Here is a 13,074-nt window from a genome sequence, read left to right as displayed (position 1 = left end):
TTGTCAATTGCAGGTGTCTTCCGCATCGCATGCGAAGTCACTCTACAGCTACTGCGGGATAACAAAGACTCTCTGATGAGCGTCCTTGATGCGTTCATTCACGATCCATTGGTGGAATGGGAAGACGAGAAGCGGAAGTTGGTAAGTTCCAACTCCCTGGAGACCCTGCACTCCCTATGAAACGTCGACAGGAACGAGAGCCTTCACGGCGGAACCAAGTCAAAGCGTCGGTGGACTTGCGGATGCTGGCTAAGAATGCCTTAAACCCGATAGAGAAAAAACTCAAGGGAATGTACACCACGAGTAAAGAGAGACAGGACAAGGAAGTCTCGACGAGCAATCTCGTTCAGATGCTTATCCAGGAGGCGACTGACTATGCGAATCTGGTATGCAACCACTTTTCACATTAGGAAATTGCCGTTGAACATTGACACTGCTTTACAGGCGAAGATGTATCCAGGGTGGGCTTCATGGCATTGAATGTAGCTAATAGATCTGCTACATATATTTACATGCTGTTTATACACAACTTCTATGATATTCGTACAATGACACACCACGATAGCGATACGAAGAAGGCAGGGCTCAGGTAGACATGGACAGCAACTGTCTCTGCAACTTTTGTAATTCCTTTTCCCTCTCAATTAAAATACCCCGCCAGCGATCCTGCTCTGCAATGATCGTCTTTCGCGCCTCCTCAAGACGATCTGCTTCCTCCTTCTCCATCAGCGTATTGAACTCCGGCACGCCGCCTTTCGAAGCCTCCAGGGATCCAGGATTAGCAAGATGGAACGGCACTGGACGGCGTTTCGCTTTCGGCAGCGGTGTTGGTGGGTGAGCTGTCAATAGGTTGAGGAAGTTCTGATATGGGTCGTTGAAGACGATTTCGTCGTATTGCCATGAGTGTACGGGACCGAGCTTCATGGCTACGTCGAGAGGGGGGATTTCTGGGTCCCCTGATGCAGTCCATGGGTGAAGTTTGAGGTGGTGGTAGAGCGTCATTGCTTTCTCTCCGGATTCGGTGATGAAAGTTATGCGTATGGTAATCTCGAATTCACCCCACCTGTTGGCTAGCGCAGAAGTGGATTGTTGTAAGGAAGGTAAAGAGAGGTGCTTACCCTGTTTCCGAAACTTCAAAAGGCGGCTTATCAACGTCTAGAGGAAGCAAGTAGGTAAAAAGGTCGAAAATGGAAGGTAGCTAGCTATATGCGCACTTCGAGATGGGTTGGCATACGTGTCGTGTAATTTGAATGTTACGCGTTTGATAAAGTAGCTTAGATCGTCTGCGCCGCCGACCTCGTCAGAATCAGGCTCAGACGCGGCGCTTCGAACGGCGACTGTCCATCTGTGGGTGTGGTCTGGATGGGGAAGCGCGTCGCGTTCCCTTGGAGTGAGGACAGTTGCCGTGTTTCCGTATATTATAGGACGGTATATGCTGAGGCCCTAGACGTGAATGAGGACGATGATGAGCTGGATGGGAGCATCGAGACTTACTCTGACGCGAACGCGATCGCCGCTTGCCATTTGGTTGGTTCAGTCCAGAAAAATCTCGGCTTTCGGAGTGCCAAACTCCGCAATCTCCCGCAACCACCACAAATTGCTGCTCGCTGCTACTCCCCTCCTCCTCGCCGTCATGAGTCTCCTCTCTCCCATCTACAATCGTACGAAGTCGTTAATTTTCTATCATTTATATCCTAATCTCTTGCCTAGTTCCCAACCATGTTTTGGAGAAACAAAAAATGTACCAGGTGGGTGTTGTCTCCTCAAACATGGCCATCCGTTCTATTATTCATTCGCCTTTGAAGAACAACACCAAGCCCATTATGCTGCGTGGGCCCAGGTCCAATCTCTACGTCGGTGGGTTGGACTGACCTCAACCTGTTTCGCAACCCAACGTTTTCTCCCTAGGGACTTTCGGTGTTCTATTTGGCGTTGGAATGTTAGGCACGCTCTATGGAGCATACTCCCTGACTAAGGTGTGTTTTACGAGGTTTGTAAATGTGCGTTTAGATTGACACATCTGCAGGGCAAGCCGTCGGAATCTTAATAGATTTTTCTAGAGACGTAATTGTACTGCAAGCAAGCAGATGTGCAATGAATTCTAACCTGAGAGTTGCATAATTTGGCGCGTACATGCTATGCGGAAACATGACAACGAAACACGGAACACATGGATGCATTGCTGTGCTCCCTTCACATGACACACCTCACTTCAGATTATTATTGCTTCAGTCTACTATTATATCACCGTCTTGATCATGCCCTTCGACTTGCTGCGCTCCTCTTACTGACATGTCCATTTCCATCATGTCCCGTCTCTCAGAGATATCTGAGCCAAGCCTGGCAGCAGTCCTACGAGACGACGAAGAGTGCCCCGATTACGAAGCAGCAGTCAGTATGTGCGTGTTCCTGGACTAACCCGGTAATCATCATCTAGCTAACTTGTCACTTTCTACCATCGATAGCACCTCAGACCGGACAGGAAGCCCCAATAGCGTCCGTTGGTCGACACCATTCGACAATCCACTAAGCCCTTATCCTCAAAAGTGTGTACAGGACATACCGAAATACTGATGACTGATGATCAAGGCGCCCAAAGTACCGCCCGTCGACGACCATTGCCTCGCCATGAACGCTATCTATACACTTATCGGCTCATGGCAGGCAACACGCCCTTACAGTTCATGATATCGTATGTCCGCGTATTGATTACCGGGGAATTGGTCTCTAATTTACCTAGGGTCGAGCCTGAATCAGGCAAACCTCGACATGGAAAATATACATTCAATCTATCCTTCAAAGCCAATGGTATCGAACGACCGCTATGCGAGCCAACTGTGCGGACCTTAAAGGTCGACCCTCGACAACTGGACTTTGCAGTCTTGTGCGTTGTTGAAGCTTCCCTCTTACTCGCAGGCTAAATCCACACTTTAGCGTGTTCCCAGGGAAAAATAGCATACCAACAGGATGTCTTTGGTCTCTTCGTGTGTGGTTGCGGGTGAATGGGGTGGATCATAGGCTGTTTGGCGATGACGAGCTGCTGGTGGGGAGGGATCCGGATTTCAACTCTATTGGGGATGCATCGTTTGCTAGGATGAAGCATGCAGATGCGAAGGAGCAGATATACCATGCGTATGTCGGGAGGGCGTTGATATCCTTCATCATCAAGTGAGTAGGTTTTTTTTTATCAAAAAAGTTGGTGATCGCCTTAATTGGATTCTAGGTGGGATCGGGTGTCAAACAACTTGTACAAGTATTCCCTAGAGTATGAGGCACAAGGCGTAGGAGGTGTGTTGATCGATGAGTTCAGACTAAAATTGGATTCGGATCCGAAGACAGTATCGTTCTTAATATAGTGAGTACCCTATCCATTCATCTCGGCTCTCCCTCCTCACAGTCACACTTCCATCCATCCAGTTCTCTCCCATCCAACTCCGTCCCAGCAGGCGCCGCGCACAAACTCCGCGTCTGGCTGCGCTCCCTCGTCCCACTCGCCGCCAACGATCCATCAACAACATACAACCTCCCGTTCAACGACTCGTACATCTACCAGCGGGTGTGGAAGACGGATTCGTTCAAGATTGGGTCGAGGCTGGAATTTGAGTCACTAGGGCCCAAAATGGTTATGGGCTTTTCGTCGGGTGGGCCACAGACGATCGTAATGCCCCATCCGCCGAGAGAGCAGCAGCCTGCTGCGTCGACGAGTGGGATCAAGACGTGGGAGAGCTTTGGTTAGTGATTGAGTGAGTGGTGTGTGCGTAGGATACGCATGGTGACGTCGATGGCAGCGTAATTTCGGGTTAATTCAGCTACCATGTATTACTTATCTCTCTCTCCACTCCATCTGTACCATATATAGGAAAGCACATTAGTACAGTATGGTTTTTGTACTTCATCGTCAATGTATTTATCTTAGAGATAGAAGTCTGAAATGGTCTTCCTGTGGCTGTGTAATCTTTCATGGATAATACAGCCGTCACAAAGAATGACGTAGTCTCAGAAGCCTTCGGCTTAGACCTTCCGGAACTTCCCTGTCAGTGTCACGTCAGCCGTCACCGTGATTGACGTGATGATGTCCAAATAAGCCAAAGCATTGCAACAGTTGCCAAACAGCTTTTGAAATCTTTTTGGTCCTGACCCCCATTCCCGCCCAGCCTCCCTCGTCGATATTCCCCTCGGCCTCGTTGACGCGGCATTCACACGACGTGCTTGCCGCGTATGGACGCGAAAATGCCCAGACACCAGAGAGCGACACAAGAGACGCGACGGCAACGTGCCCAAACGCGACGCGACGCGACATGCAACCAACCAAACGACTGACATCGACTGTACGCGACCGACGCATAGACACGAGAGACGTGACACAAGAGACGCAACGGCAACACACCCAAATGCGACGCGACATGTAACCAACCAAACGACGATACGCGACCGACACATCGCGCGAAAATGCCCAGACACGGGAGACCCGACACACGGCAACATGCCCAAACGCGATCGACACATCGCATCGTGCCGTGCCTTTATTTGCCAATGGGTAGAGTGCAGGCGATAGGGAGAACCGTGTATGTGATTCTGTATGCCCCCCTCCCCTCCCCTTGTTTTAAATCTGATACCACCCTTTCTACTTATTTTTGTTTGTGTTGATGTGGACCATGGCACGGCATGCTGATGAGCTCAAGCTCGCGCGGCGGATGCAACGAGTTTCCCTGGGGTATGTTTGGGGTGTGCACAAACACCAACCCTTGTGTGTTGTAGATATATGTAGATATCTTATACCATATAATTTATGCAGTAGTTGTTGTTCCCAATATGTCACGGAAAACGAATAAGTGTAGCAAGAAAAACCTTGTAAAAATGTTGCTGTTTGCCTTAGAAAAAAATTGACGTTGCTTATGTCAACCTAACTGGGCACACGGGGGGCATTCTGGACCACCGCTTCCTTCAAACGTGTTGTCAAGTCTGTCAAGGTGCTGTCGTTGTTGACGGGTCTTCATCCTTTCATTTCCCATTGCAACGACGTCATTCTTTGTGACGGCTGTATGCTCTCTTTCATGGACTCTACCTTGATCACGAAAAGGCTACACATCTCTGGCTTAACCCCCGCTATAACAGCAGATGATATCTCAAGACGGCTTTCAACCTTTGGCTCTGTAAAATGCGTGGACGGTATAGGCCTTTTGGATGGCTTGGGTGCACCGAGAAAGTTCGGTTACATCACAATTGAAACGACTGCGGGAAAATTGGCGAAATGTACGTAGCCGTGGTTTTCCATAAAACCCTAGGGCAAAAGGAATTAATAGTTTTTACAAAGGTATGAATTTGCTTAGTGGATCTACATGGAAAGGCGCAAAATTACGGTTCGGAGAAGCCAAACCAGATTTCGCGGAAAGGTATGAGGGGAAAGATTTTCTCAACAGGAACACTCCTTAAAAAAGAAGTCTGTAGAATTGCGGCAGAGCATGAATCAGCTTCCAACGAACCGCCCAAAAAACGACGCAAGCGGCACGGCGGGGTACACGCCGACGACATGTCCCTCGTTACTCCCGAAAACGCGGCTACGCGTCCCGGGTGGAAAGTCACGCCTCTCGGGCGAACCATGCGTCCCGTTAAAATGAGGCCTACGCATCCGTTACCTCCTACTCAAGACGAAGTGAAAGGTGTGAAGAAATTGAAAAGGCACGCGGACGATGCTGTGTTGAAGAAGAAAAAGAAAAGGGTCAAGGATCCGGATACGAGGGCTAGGAGGAAGGCGATTGATATGACGAAGTGGGGGAGCGAGCATTTGAAGGGGATGTTCTTGGATTTAGAGGTCCAGCAGGGAGGGAAGAAAATGGTTGTTGATGTGTCCGAGGTCGTCGTGGATTCGGGGGATGAGAGTAGTGAAAGTGGAGAGGAGGAGGAGGAGGAGGAGGAGGAGGAGGAGGAGGAGGAGGAGGAGGAGGAGAAAGCGCATCCATCCGTGTCTATCTCAAGCGCACAATCCACGGCCCGTTCACCACCAACTTCAATTCCCGTCGAACCCTTTCCTGCTATGGTTACATCGACCTCCGAAGCTCCTCGACCTGTGGAAGCTGCAAGCTCTGTTCCTGAAAATAATACCAATGTCGCCCTCGAAACGTCCCAATCCCTCAATCTCCTCGCATCCTTGTTCGGCGGGAAAGACGAGGACGAGGACTGGGTAGGCAGGGAAAGTGTCGGGTCTGACATTGACGAAGATGAATTGGTAAAAGGGGACAAGATGTTGGTGGATGCCGATGAAGAGGGGCTCAATGACTTTGAGGTCGTGCCAATTTCAAAGTCCATGGAATCAATATCGATACGAAACGACGAGGAAGTAGAGAAAGTTGCGCAGCCCAAAGCTACACAAAACATCGTACCCCAGCCGAAGAAACCGACCCAGCGGACTAAACTAAAGGATCTATTCGCTCCTAGAGATGAAGAGGGTATGTAAAAAAAAGACTAGCTTTTTCGGGCCAGATTTAACTCATCCTACCCTCTTTCTAGCCGGCTTTTCCCTCCTAGGCCACCTAGACCTCGACCTGGAGCTAGACGAAGAAGTTCCCTTCATCTTAGAACAACCAATGCTCCCTACCGAATCCACTACGCAACCGACAGAACACTACCAACCCACATTATCCTCCTCGCATACAAAACGTCCAGCAACGTTCTTAGACCCAAAGCAGGTGTTGTTTTTCCCATTTCCTTCCTCCTCCTCCTCCTCCATCACGAAGGCCCGCCCAAGGGATCCGTTGGAGTTTAGTAAGGAGCAGGGGTGTTATTGGCGTGATCCTGCTGTTGCTTTTTATCGGACGAATACAGATGAAGAAATTAGAAAAAGATGGGAGGAGGAGAGGGGCGAGCTGACGAGGGGCTGGAAGAAAAGATCTAGAGAAGCTGGGAAGATTCGAAGGAGGAGGAGGGGTGGGATTGAGGATGGGTTGGAATGAAGTTCAATTCCTCCACGGCTGGTGCAGTTCTTCGAACACAAGCAAAAACTTCACTTCCTTCTGATGTCTAATTCACCGTCATGTCATCGTGGGACATGTGAGAATGTCTGCAATTTCAATTTTATGGGCTGAACACGTGTAACATCGATTGAGTTATTTGAACACCTCGCCCATACCTATCAAACCAACACTTTGCTCTCAAGGAATGCGGTCCACTCCTTCTCGCCCCAGCTGCTGGAAATCTCTTGAGCGACCAACCCATCCCAGAGAACCGTTGGTGATACATGAATGCTGTTCTGTCTCGAGAATTTGACTATATGCGCAAGAGTCAGTCAAGAAGAGACTCAGATGACGGAAATCGAGACGCACTGTTGTACTTGAGGTCGTCAGTAACCGCAACGCCTCCATTCGGGGACCCTTTCAACGTCAGAAGGTCCTTAACTTGCTCTACGGCATCCGCTGGGATAATCTCTGCAGCGAGTAACGCGAGCTTTTCGCGGATTTGGATCGGGGTCAGAGTGGATGCGGGGATATCGAAGTAATCTGTTTGGTTTTTGAAGAGCTATGTAGAATGGAATGAGACGTCAAATGGGCAGAGATTAGGGCCTTGTACCAGGAGAGAGAAAGGCCAAAAGTTCTCTGGAGAGGCACGAAGGACCTGCCAACTTAATGTCCACAAAATGAACATCAATAGGTTCCTTATTACGCACCCCAAGTCCTGCTTCGTGCGTTAGAGTCGAAGTCGCATGCCAAGGCTGGACTTGGAGCCTAAACACCGCCTTGACTTTGCCGTCGTACTTCCCGCCCTTGCTGAAGAATGGCTTCAAGACATTATCGATCGTCAACGCCATCTTCGCGCTGTAACGCGTTTAATCCGGTACTGTGGTTCATTACCGTTATTTACCTGAATGGGCAAACATAGTCGACTATATGGATGTTCAAGTTCAGGGACTTGCCAATGTCAAAGTTTTGGGATGGAACTTACGGAATATGTCCAGGGTATGAGGAGCATCGTGACTCCCTGCGACTATCAATTGGCGTAGGGAAGGTTGGAGGGCCATCTCAACGTATCTTTTGGGCGTTAGGTCAAAGGTTTAATTGACAAAGATTTCCGTCGCATTTTGTTATCAGTCTGTTTATAGCTATTTGTCCTCAAGATGAGCTATTTTCATAACCATGTGGGGCGCCTTCGAACAGGCGCATAGCCTGCTACCACTTGTAGATTGAGAAAATTCCTAGGATTAAACCTGCATATGTTGTGAGCAGTTATTGTGATCTTCAATAATGATGTTGTTAGAAATAAAAAAAGTTTGAAAAGCTGAACTATGTGAGCTGTGATGTGTGACAGAAATGTCACACATCCTCTTTCAGCACACCTTCACAGACATGTGAGACAAGGCTGGATTTGAAGGCTGAAACATGTACCACTGTATTCATTATTTGTAAAATATTGGAAGGACTATAAACACCAATTACATTTGTCACAAAAGTCCAAGTGTGGTCAAGAACTTGCACTGTTTCTTTATTGTCCTGCTTTATTTTACATTTTTCTTCAATAGATATTCTTTGTTACCATGGCAACACCACTCAGCTGATGAATATTGTAACAAATAGAATAATGGATAAAGAAGAACAATAAAAAAGCCTTGCATTTCCTTGACCACATTTGGACTTTTGTGACAAATGTAGTCAATGTTTATATTTATTCCAATATTTTACAAATACTAATGAATATGATGGTACATGTTTAGGCCTTCAAATCTAGCCTTGTCTTGTGTGAGAGCCTTATCATCAAAAACTCCTTTTGCCATCACCTATGGTCTATCAAAAGATCAGTGGTGATCTCAAAGAAGCAGCTCTGCGACTCATGGTTAGGGCTGCACACTGTCGCGGTAAACTGACAGTTATATGGGCGGCTTTGATGGGTAACTACCTGTCCCATCAGAGCATCAACTGCTCTCACTGTACATTTGCTGGTGGATCTGGTATGTTGTCTGGAACTATTTCCATCGGTTCCTCATTACTTATGTGAAGCTTAGGTGGAGATGCCCTCAATGCCAATGGGACTTTGAAGGATGCAAGCAAAATCACCTGGTATAATGATAAGGACAACACAGGCCCTATAGCCTCTGGAAGTAACCCTTGTATGTTTCCCAGATGAATGTGCAACTCTGCTCGCATTGCCGAAATTATAGAAGCTGAGGCCCAAACTTCTGATATGGACAAAAAGAAAAGGCAACACAAAATGAAAGGAAAAGTGAAGGCCAAACACGTGAGACAAGGCCGGATTTGAAGGCCTAAACATATGTGCTTTTGAGTTGACTGAAAATGTTTGAAAATAAAATAAAATAAGAAAAAGTGAGAAAGCGAAAACTCAACCATTCCTGGCTCTGTAGCCATGGTTTTTCGGAAAATCAGTGCCGATATGAAGGAGCGCGCCCTCCATTTTCTCACAGAAGGCTGGGAACTTCCAGAAATTGCAGATGTCCTCGGTGTGTCATTAAAAAGTATTGATCGATGGGCTGACAACTATGATTGACATGGTACGGTCATCCCTCCATCCTATCATCAAGGTCGATGTCGTCTGCTTGATGCTGAGGCTACTCGTGGTCTTAAAGAGCTAATCGACGAATCCCCAGAGCTTTATCTTGATGAAATCGGGGAGTGGCTTGCCCTTTACCATGACATCCCTATGTCCACCACAGCTCTTCATGATAATTTGCATGATCTTGGACTCACTCGGAAGATCATGCATCGGCAAGCTGCTGAGTGTGATCATGCATTACGTACTGCCTGGCTGCACGATGTCCTCAGCAGGTACACTGCAGAGCAGATGGTCATTGTCGACAAAACGAGCAAGGACAGGAAGACTCTTATTTGAAAGTATGGCCGTGCGGCAAGTGGACACAAGCCCATCTACAGTGTCTCACTCACCAAGGTATCTGTTATAGCGCCTTACCAGCGCTTACTGTAAAAGGCTACATTGCAGCGCGTGCTGTAGAGGGTTCAATTGATGGAGGAGAGTTCTATGACTTATTGCCAATGATGTGGTGGGTCCTTTGAATTTTACTCTTACCCTTGGACTGACTATGATGTACTACACTAGCTTCCCTGCATGAACCCATGGCCAGGCCCCCGTAGTGTCTTGGTTCTGGACAACTGTGCAACTCACAAGAGCGAAGCCCTCCAGGAGTTATTTGAGGGCACAGGTGAGACATACACTCTCATTTCCCTATGACAAGTATTCTGAAACTGTCGCAACAGGCATCCATCTGCTCTTCTTACCCCCATACTCACCTGACTTTTCCCCTATTGAAGAAAGCTTCAGTTGTGGTGAGTAGAAATGATTGGGCAATTGGATTGTCAACATTGCTTATTTTTCTTTATAGTTAAAGCTTACCTTCGTCATAACTTTTGACAGTTTCAAGACAGCCTCTACCCTGAACAAGATCTCGTTGATGCATGCTTTGCAGCTGTCACACACAAGAAAGCTGAGGGATGGTTTCGGGATTGTGGATATATGTAACAAGATATATATATATATGTATGTATGTACATACATATGCAAATGTAGACAAAAGTAACTAAGGAGCTAGAGTAACTAAGGGTATGTCACAGTCTAAAAAGATCTGCAGTAAGAGGTTAGTATGAAATCAAATCCAAATCATTATATGGTTCCATGCACATTAGTATGTGGGGTATAGGGAATGTTGCAGCAGAGAATAGATGGTCAAGGGGTGGTACTGACTAAACGAAGGGAGGGAAGAAGGGTAGTGCTGAAGTTAAATATATTAAAACCGGGTTGGAGCAGTCAATCAAAGAGATCTCGGGAATGAATGGGTGGTATTGGATGGTCCAGCCTGGCCTGAATTACAGGCTGCCTGAATCCTTGATTTGTGCAAGGGGCCAAGGCCTGCCCAAGTCCACATCTCCCTATCAAGGCCAGTCAAGTCATCGCCAACATGGAACCTGAGTTTGACTAGGCCTTAAAACTCTTCTTGGCCAAGTCAGTTCTGAACACACCACTGCTGGACCCCATTTGTGTTTGATGCTGGAAGTGGGAGAGAAGCAGTAGCTTGAGGCATTGGAAATGGGAGGGAAGGGGTAGCTTGAGGCATTGGCATCGATGGTGGGTGATTAGGGTTTGGATACCCCCATAAAGGAGGGGCGCTGTAGCTGAAGTGGGTGGTGGGTATGGATAGTAGTGAAGAGAGGGGTGGGGCATTGGAGCCATTGTCGGAGGCCTGTAGCCCAGGAAAAAGCCATTTGGTTGTGCATGGACCTCTTGTGTTCGTCCTGGAGTTTGTGGTGCTGCTTGCTTCCTGCTGGCATTTTCTCTTTCGGAGTAAAGCCTGCACGACCTAATGGGACTCTATCATAACCAGTCTCACACCTTAGCTATCAGAACACATCAGCCTTCTCCCTACCAGAAGAAAGGACATTGAGAAAACTCACGATAGCATTTGCCCAAAGTGATAGCTTTTTGTGATCTAGCTCGAAGTGCCAATACTCGCCAGAGCATGGTGAGTGCATCAAGCATCTGATTCCACGGTGTTCAGCGCACGCCAAGACAGGATACATCTCCTCAAGCTTCTCGATGATGGGTGCGGGCTGAACATCAAGGCCGATCTAGGTGCAGGGAAGGCGTGTGAACAGAACTGCCATTCACTGATGGAATTGCTGACCTTGGCTTCCCACTGAGTAGGAACTTCCTGGACTCTCCCACCATCTGCCACCGGCTGAGGTGCACTGCGACTTTCTCGCAATGTTGCTCAAGGTTGCCTAACACAAGGAATAGGGTGGTAGACAATGATGATGATGGAGGACAAGTCACGGTGATTCTTGATCTGGTTCTGCATAGTCTGGAACCCATGGTCATTGGTGAGTGGTAATTTTGCCTTCTTCTCTTGGAACCCCCATGTCATGCCATCTAACCCAAGATTCTCAATGTTGACGTCCACGATTTCAGCAACCTCCTCCAGGAATTTCTCCCATGTCATTTTTCGCATGAAGACAAATGGCCCTCCCATCATGGCCGGTATATTCACAAACTTGTCACCATGCGGCGTCTTCCCAGTTTGTAGCTTTGGAGGCAAAGCAATCTCAACAAACATGGACATGCTCCAGACTTTCGGTGCGACTGGTGTGTCATCGACAACCTTGCATGGTCGTCCACGCTTCTTGGACTGAGCAACTGAGACTTCGGTGTCAGCCTCAGCATGACTGACCACCTCACATTGATGAGAGGTCTTCTTTGCCTTGGGGAGTTCACCGGCATCTGGATCTGAGTCGCTTCCAATGCTTGACCGGTGAGCTTTAACCTTTTTTTTCTTTTTCTTGGGCTCTGTATCCGAGTCTTCGCTTGCAGTATCAGATTGGTGAGCTTTTTTAATCTTCTTTCTCTTCTTCTTACTGGCCTTAGGTGTGTCCAAAATCTCTGTCACACCATCGGCCTCTTCTGCAGGTTTTTTGGCTTTGTTGTCTCCTGGATGGCGCACTTTGGGAGCTAGCTTCGCATTGGTGCCTCTATGCTGATTTTGGCTAGGAAGATGGATGGTGAGTTTCTTCGCAGCTGCAGTGGCTGCCTCTAAGACTGGTGTCAACAGGGTTGCGAGAACTTGCTACTCAAATACACACCTCTTAAATCCTCATCAACCTTGCTTTCTTCCTCGCATTCCTGCCACATTGCCAAGGGAGGCACCACACCATAATTTTCGAACATGGCCAGGCTTTCCTCTGTCCATTCATAGGGTTCTTCTGCTTCATTGCTGCAAGTTTGGGTTGCCATGTCGGATCCAACTACTTCATCATCCGAGCCCATTGGAGTGTCTGACAGAGGATATTCCAGGTCAGGCTCTTTGTTGGTAGCATCCATGGTAGACAAAAACAAAAGAGTGTGGTTCTAGCATTGGTTTTAGATGTGTAGATGATTATAGTTTTTTTTCTATTTTATTTTATTTTCAAACATTTTGAGATGACTCAAAAGCACGCAGACAAGGTTTTCTGAAATGACTGTAGTATTTGTAAAATACTGTAATAAATATAAACATTGACTACATTTGTCACAAAAGTCCAAATATGGTCAAGGAAACACATGGCTTTTTTATTGTCCTTCTTTATCCAT

At 47.5% G+C, this 13,074-nt stretch overlaps 7 protein-coding genes across 7 annotated transcripts; 3 read left to right on the top strand and 4 right to left on the bottom strand.

Moving 5' to 3' along the window:
- Nucleotides 1–693: 693 nt before the first annotated feature.
- On the bottom strand, nucleotides 694–1,440 carry LACBIDRAFT_153989 (uncharacterized protein; the record flags this gene model as incomplete). The annotated part of the gene is made up of 4 exons (XM_001876464.1): nucleotides 694–752; nucleotides 804–1,063; nucleotides 1,119–1,155; nucleotides 1,215–1,440. Coding segments are annotated over 4 exons (582 nt in total), but the record flags the coding sequence as incomplete, so codon positions are not given.
- A 140-nt stretch (nucleotides 1,441–1,580) lies between these two features.
- LACBIDRAFT_311423 (uncharacterized protein) lies at nucleotides 1,581–2,118 on the top strand. Its single transcript, XM_001876930.1, has 5 exons — nucleotides 1,581–1,661; nucleotides 1,711–1,748; nucleotides 1,806–1,857; nucleotides 1,909–1,976; nucleotides 2,027–2,118. The coding sequence occupies exons 1-5, from the start codon at nucleotides 1,634–1,636 to the stop codon at nucleotides 2,045–2,047; spliced, it is 207 nt and encodes a 68-aa protein (XP_001876965.1). The 5' UTR covers nucleotides 1,581–1,633; the 3' UTR covers nucleotides 2,048–2,118.
- Nucleotides 2,119–2,573: 455 nt separating this feature from the next.
- LACBIDRAFT_311422 (uncharacterized protein) lies at nucleotides 2,574–3,736 on the top strand (the record flags this gene model as incomplete). Its single annotated transcript, XM_001876929.1, has 5 exons — nucleotides 2,574–2,692; nucleotides 2,741–2,884; nucleotides 2,935–3,168; nucleotides 3,224–3,355; nucleotides 3,418–3,736. The coding sequence occupies 5 exons, from the start codon at nucleotides 2,574–2,576 to the stop codon at nucleotides 3,734–3,736; spliced, it is 948 nt and encodes a 315-aa protein (XP_001876964.1).
- Nucleotides 3,737–4,196: 460 nt separating this feature from the next.
- LACBIDRAFT_311421 (uncharacterized protein) lies at nucleotides 4,197–4,776 on the bottom strand (the record flags this gene model as incomplete). Its single annotated transcript, XM_001876463.1, has 1 exon — nucleotides 4,197–4,776. Exon 1 carries the CDS (start codon nucleotides 4,509–4,511, stop codon nucleotides 4,197–4,199), a length of 315 nt encoding a protein of 104 aa, XP_001876498.1. The 5' UTR covers nucleotides 4,512–4,776.
- Nucleotides 4,777–5,042: 266 nt separating this feature from the next.
- LACBIDRAFT_311419 (uncharacterized protein) lies at nucleotides 5,043–6,950 on the top strand (the record flags this gene model as incomplete). Its single annotated transcript, XM_001876928.1, has 4 exons — nucleotides 5,043–5,253; nucleotides 5,315–5,393; nucleotides 5,449–6,446; nucleotides 6,508–6,950. 4 exons carry the CDS (start codon nucleotides 5,043–5,045, stop codon nucleotides 6,948–6,950), a joined length of 1,731 nt encoding a protein of 576 aa, XP_001876963.1.
- Nucleotides 6,951–7,023: 73 nt separating this feature from the next.
- On the bottom strand, nucleotides 7,024–8,033 carry LACBIDRAFT_292728 (uncharacterized protein). Its single transcript, XM_001876462.1, has 6 exons — nucleotides 7,936–8,033; nucleotides 7,855–7,876; nucleotides 7,661–7,808; nucleotides 7,564–7,608; nucleotides 7,320–7,512; nucleotides 7,024–7,263 (listed from the first exon to the last, which is right to left on the bottom strand). Exons 1-6 carry the CDS (start codon nucleotides 8,009–8,011, stop codon nucleotides 7,130–7,132), a joined length of 618 nt encoding a protein of 205 aa, XP_001876497.1. The 5' UTR covers nucleotides 8,012–8,033; the 3' UTR covers nucleotides 7,024–7,129.
- A 1,664-nt stretch (nucleotides 8,034–9,697) lies between these two features.
- On the bottom strand, nucleotides 9,698–12,825 carry LACBIDRAFT_323355 (uncharacterized protein; the record flags this gene model as incomplete). Its single annotated transcript, XM_001876461.1, has 13 exons — nucleotides 9,698–9,747; nucleotides 9,885–9,892; nucleotides 9,920–9,945; nucleotides 10,171–10,182; nucleotides 10,248–10,259; nucleotides 10,351–10,390; nucleotides 10,435–10,441; nucleotides 10,511–10,551; nucleotides 10,699–10,726; nucleotides 10,974–11,322; nucleotides 11,406–11,579; nucleotides 11,738–12,543; nucleotides 12,588–12,825. 13 exons carry the CDS (start codon nucleotides 12,823–12,825, stop codon nucleotides 9,698–9,700), a joined length of 1,791 nt encoding a protein of 596 aa, XP_001876496.1.
- Nucleotides 12,826–13,074: the final 249 nt, after the last annotated feature.

The sequence above is a fragment of the Laccaria bicolor genome, genomic scaffold (genome assembly GCF_000143565.1).
Source record: "Laccaria bicolor S238N-H82 LACBIscaffold_4 genomic scaffold, whole genome shotgun sequence".
NCBI lineage: Eukaryota > Fungi > Basidiomycota > Agaricomycetes > Agaricales > Hydnangiaceae > Laccaria > Laccaria bicolor.
Note: the sequence above shows the minus strand (reverse complement) of the source record. Positions and strands in the feature narration are given on the sequence as shown.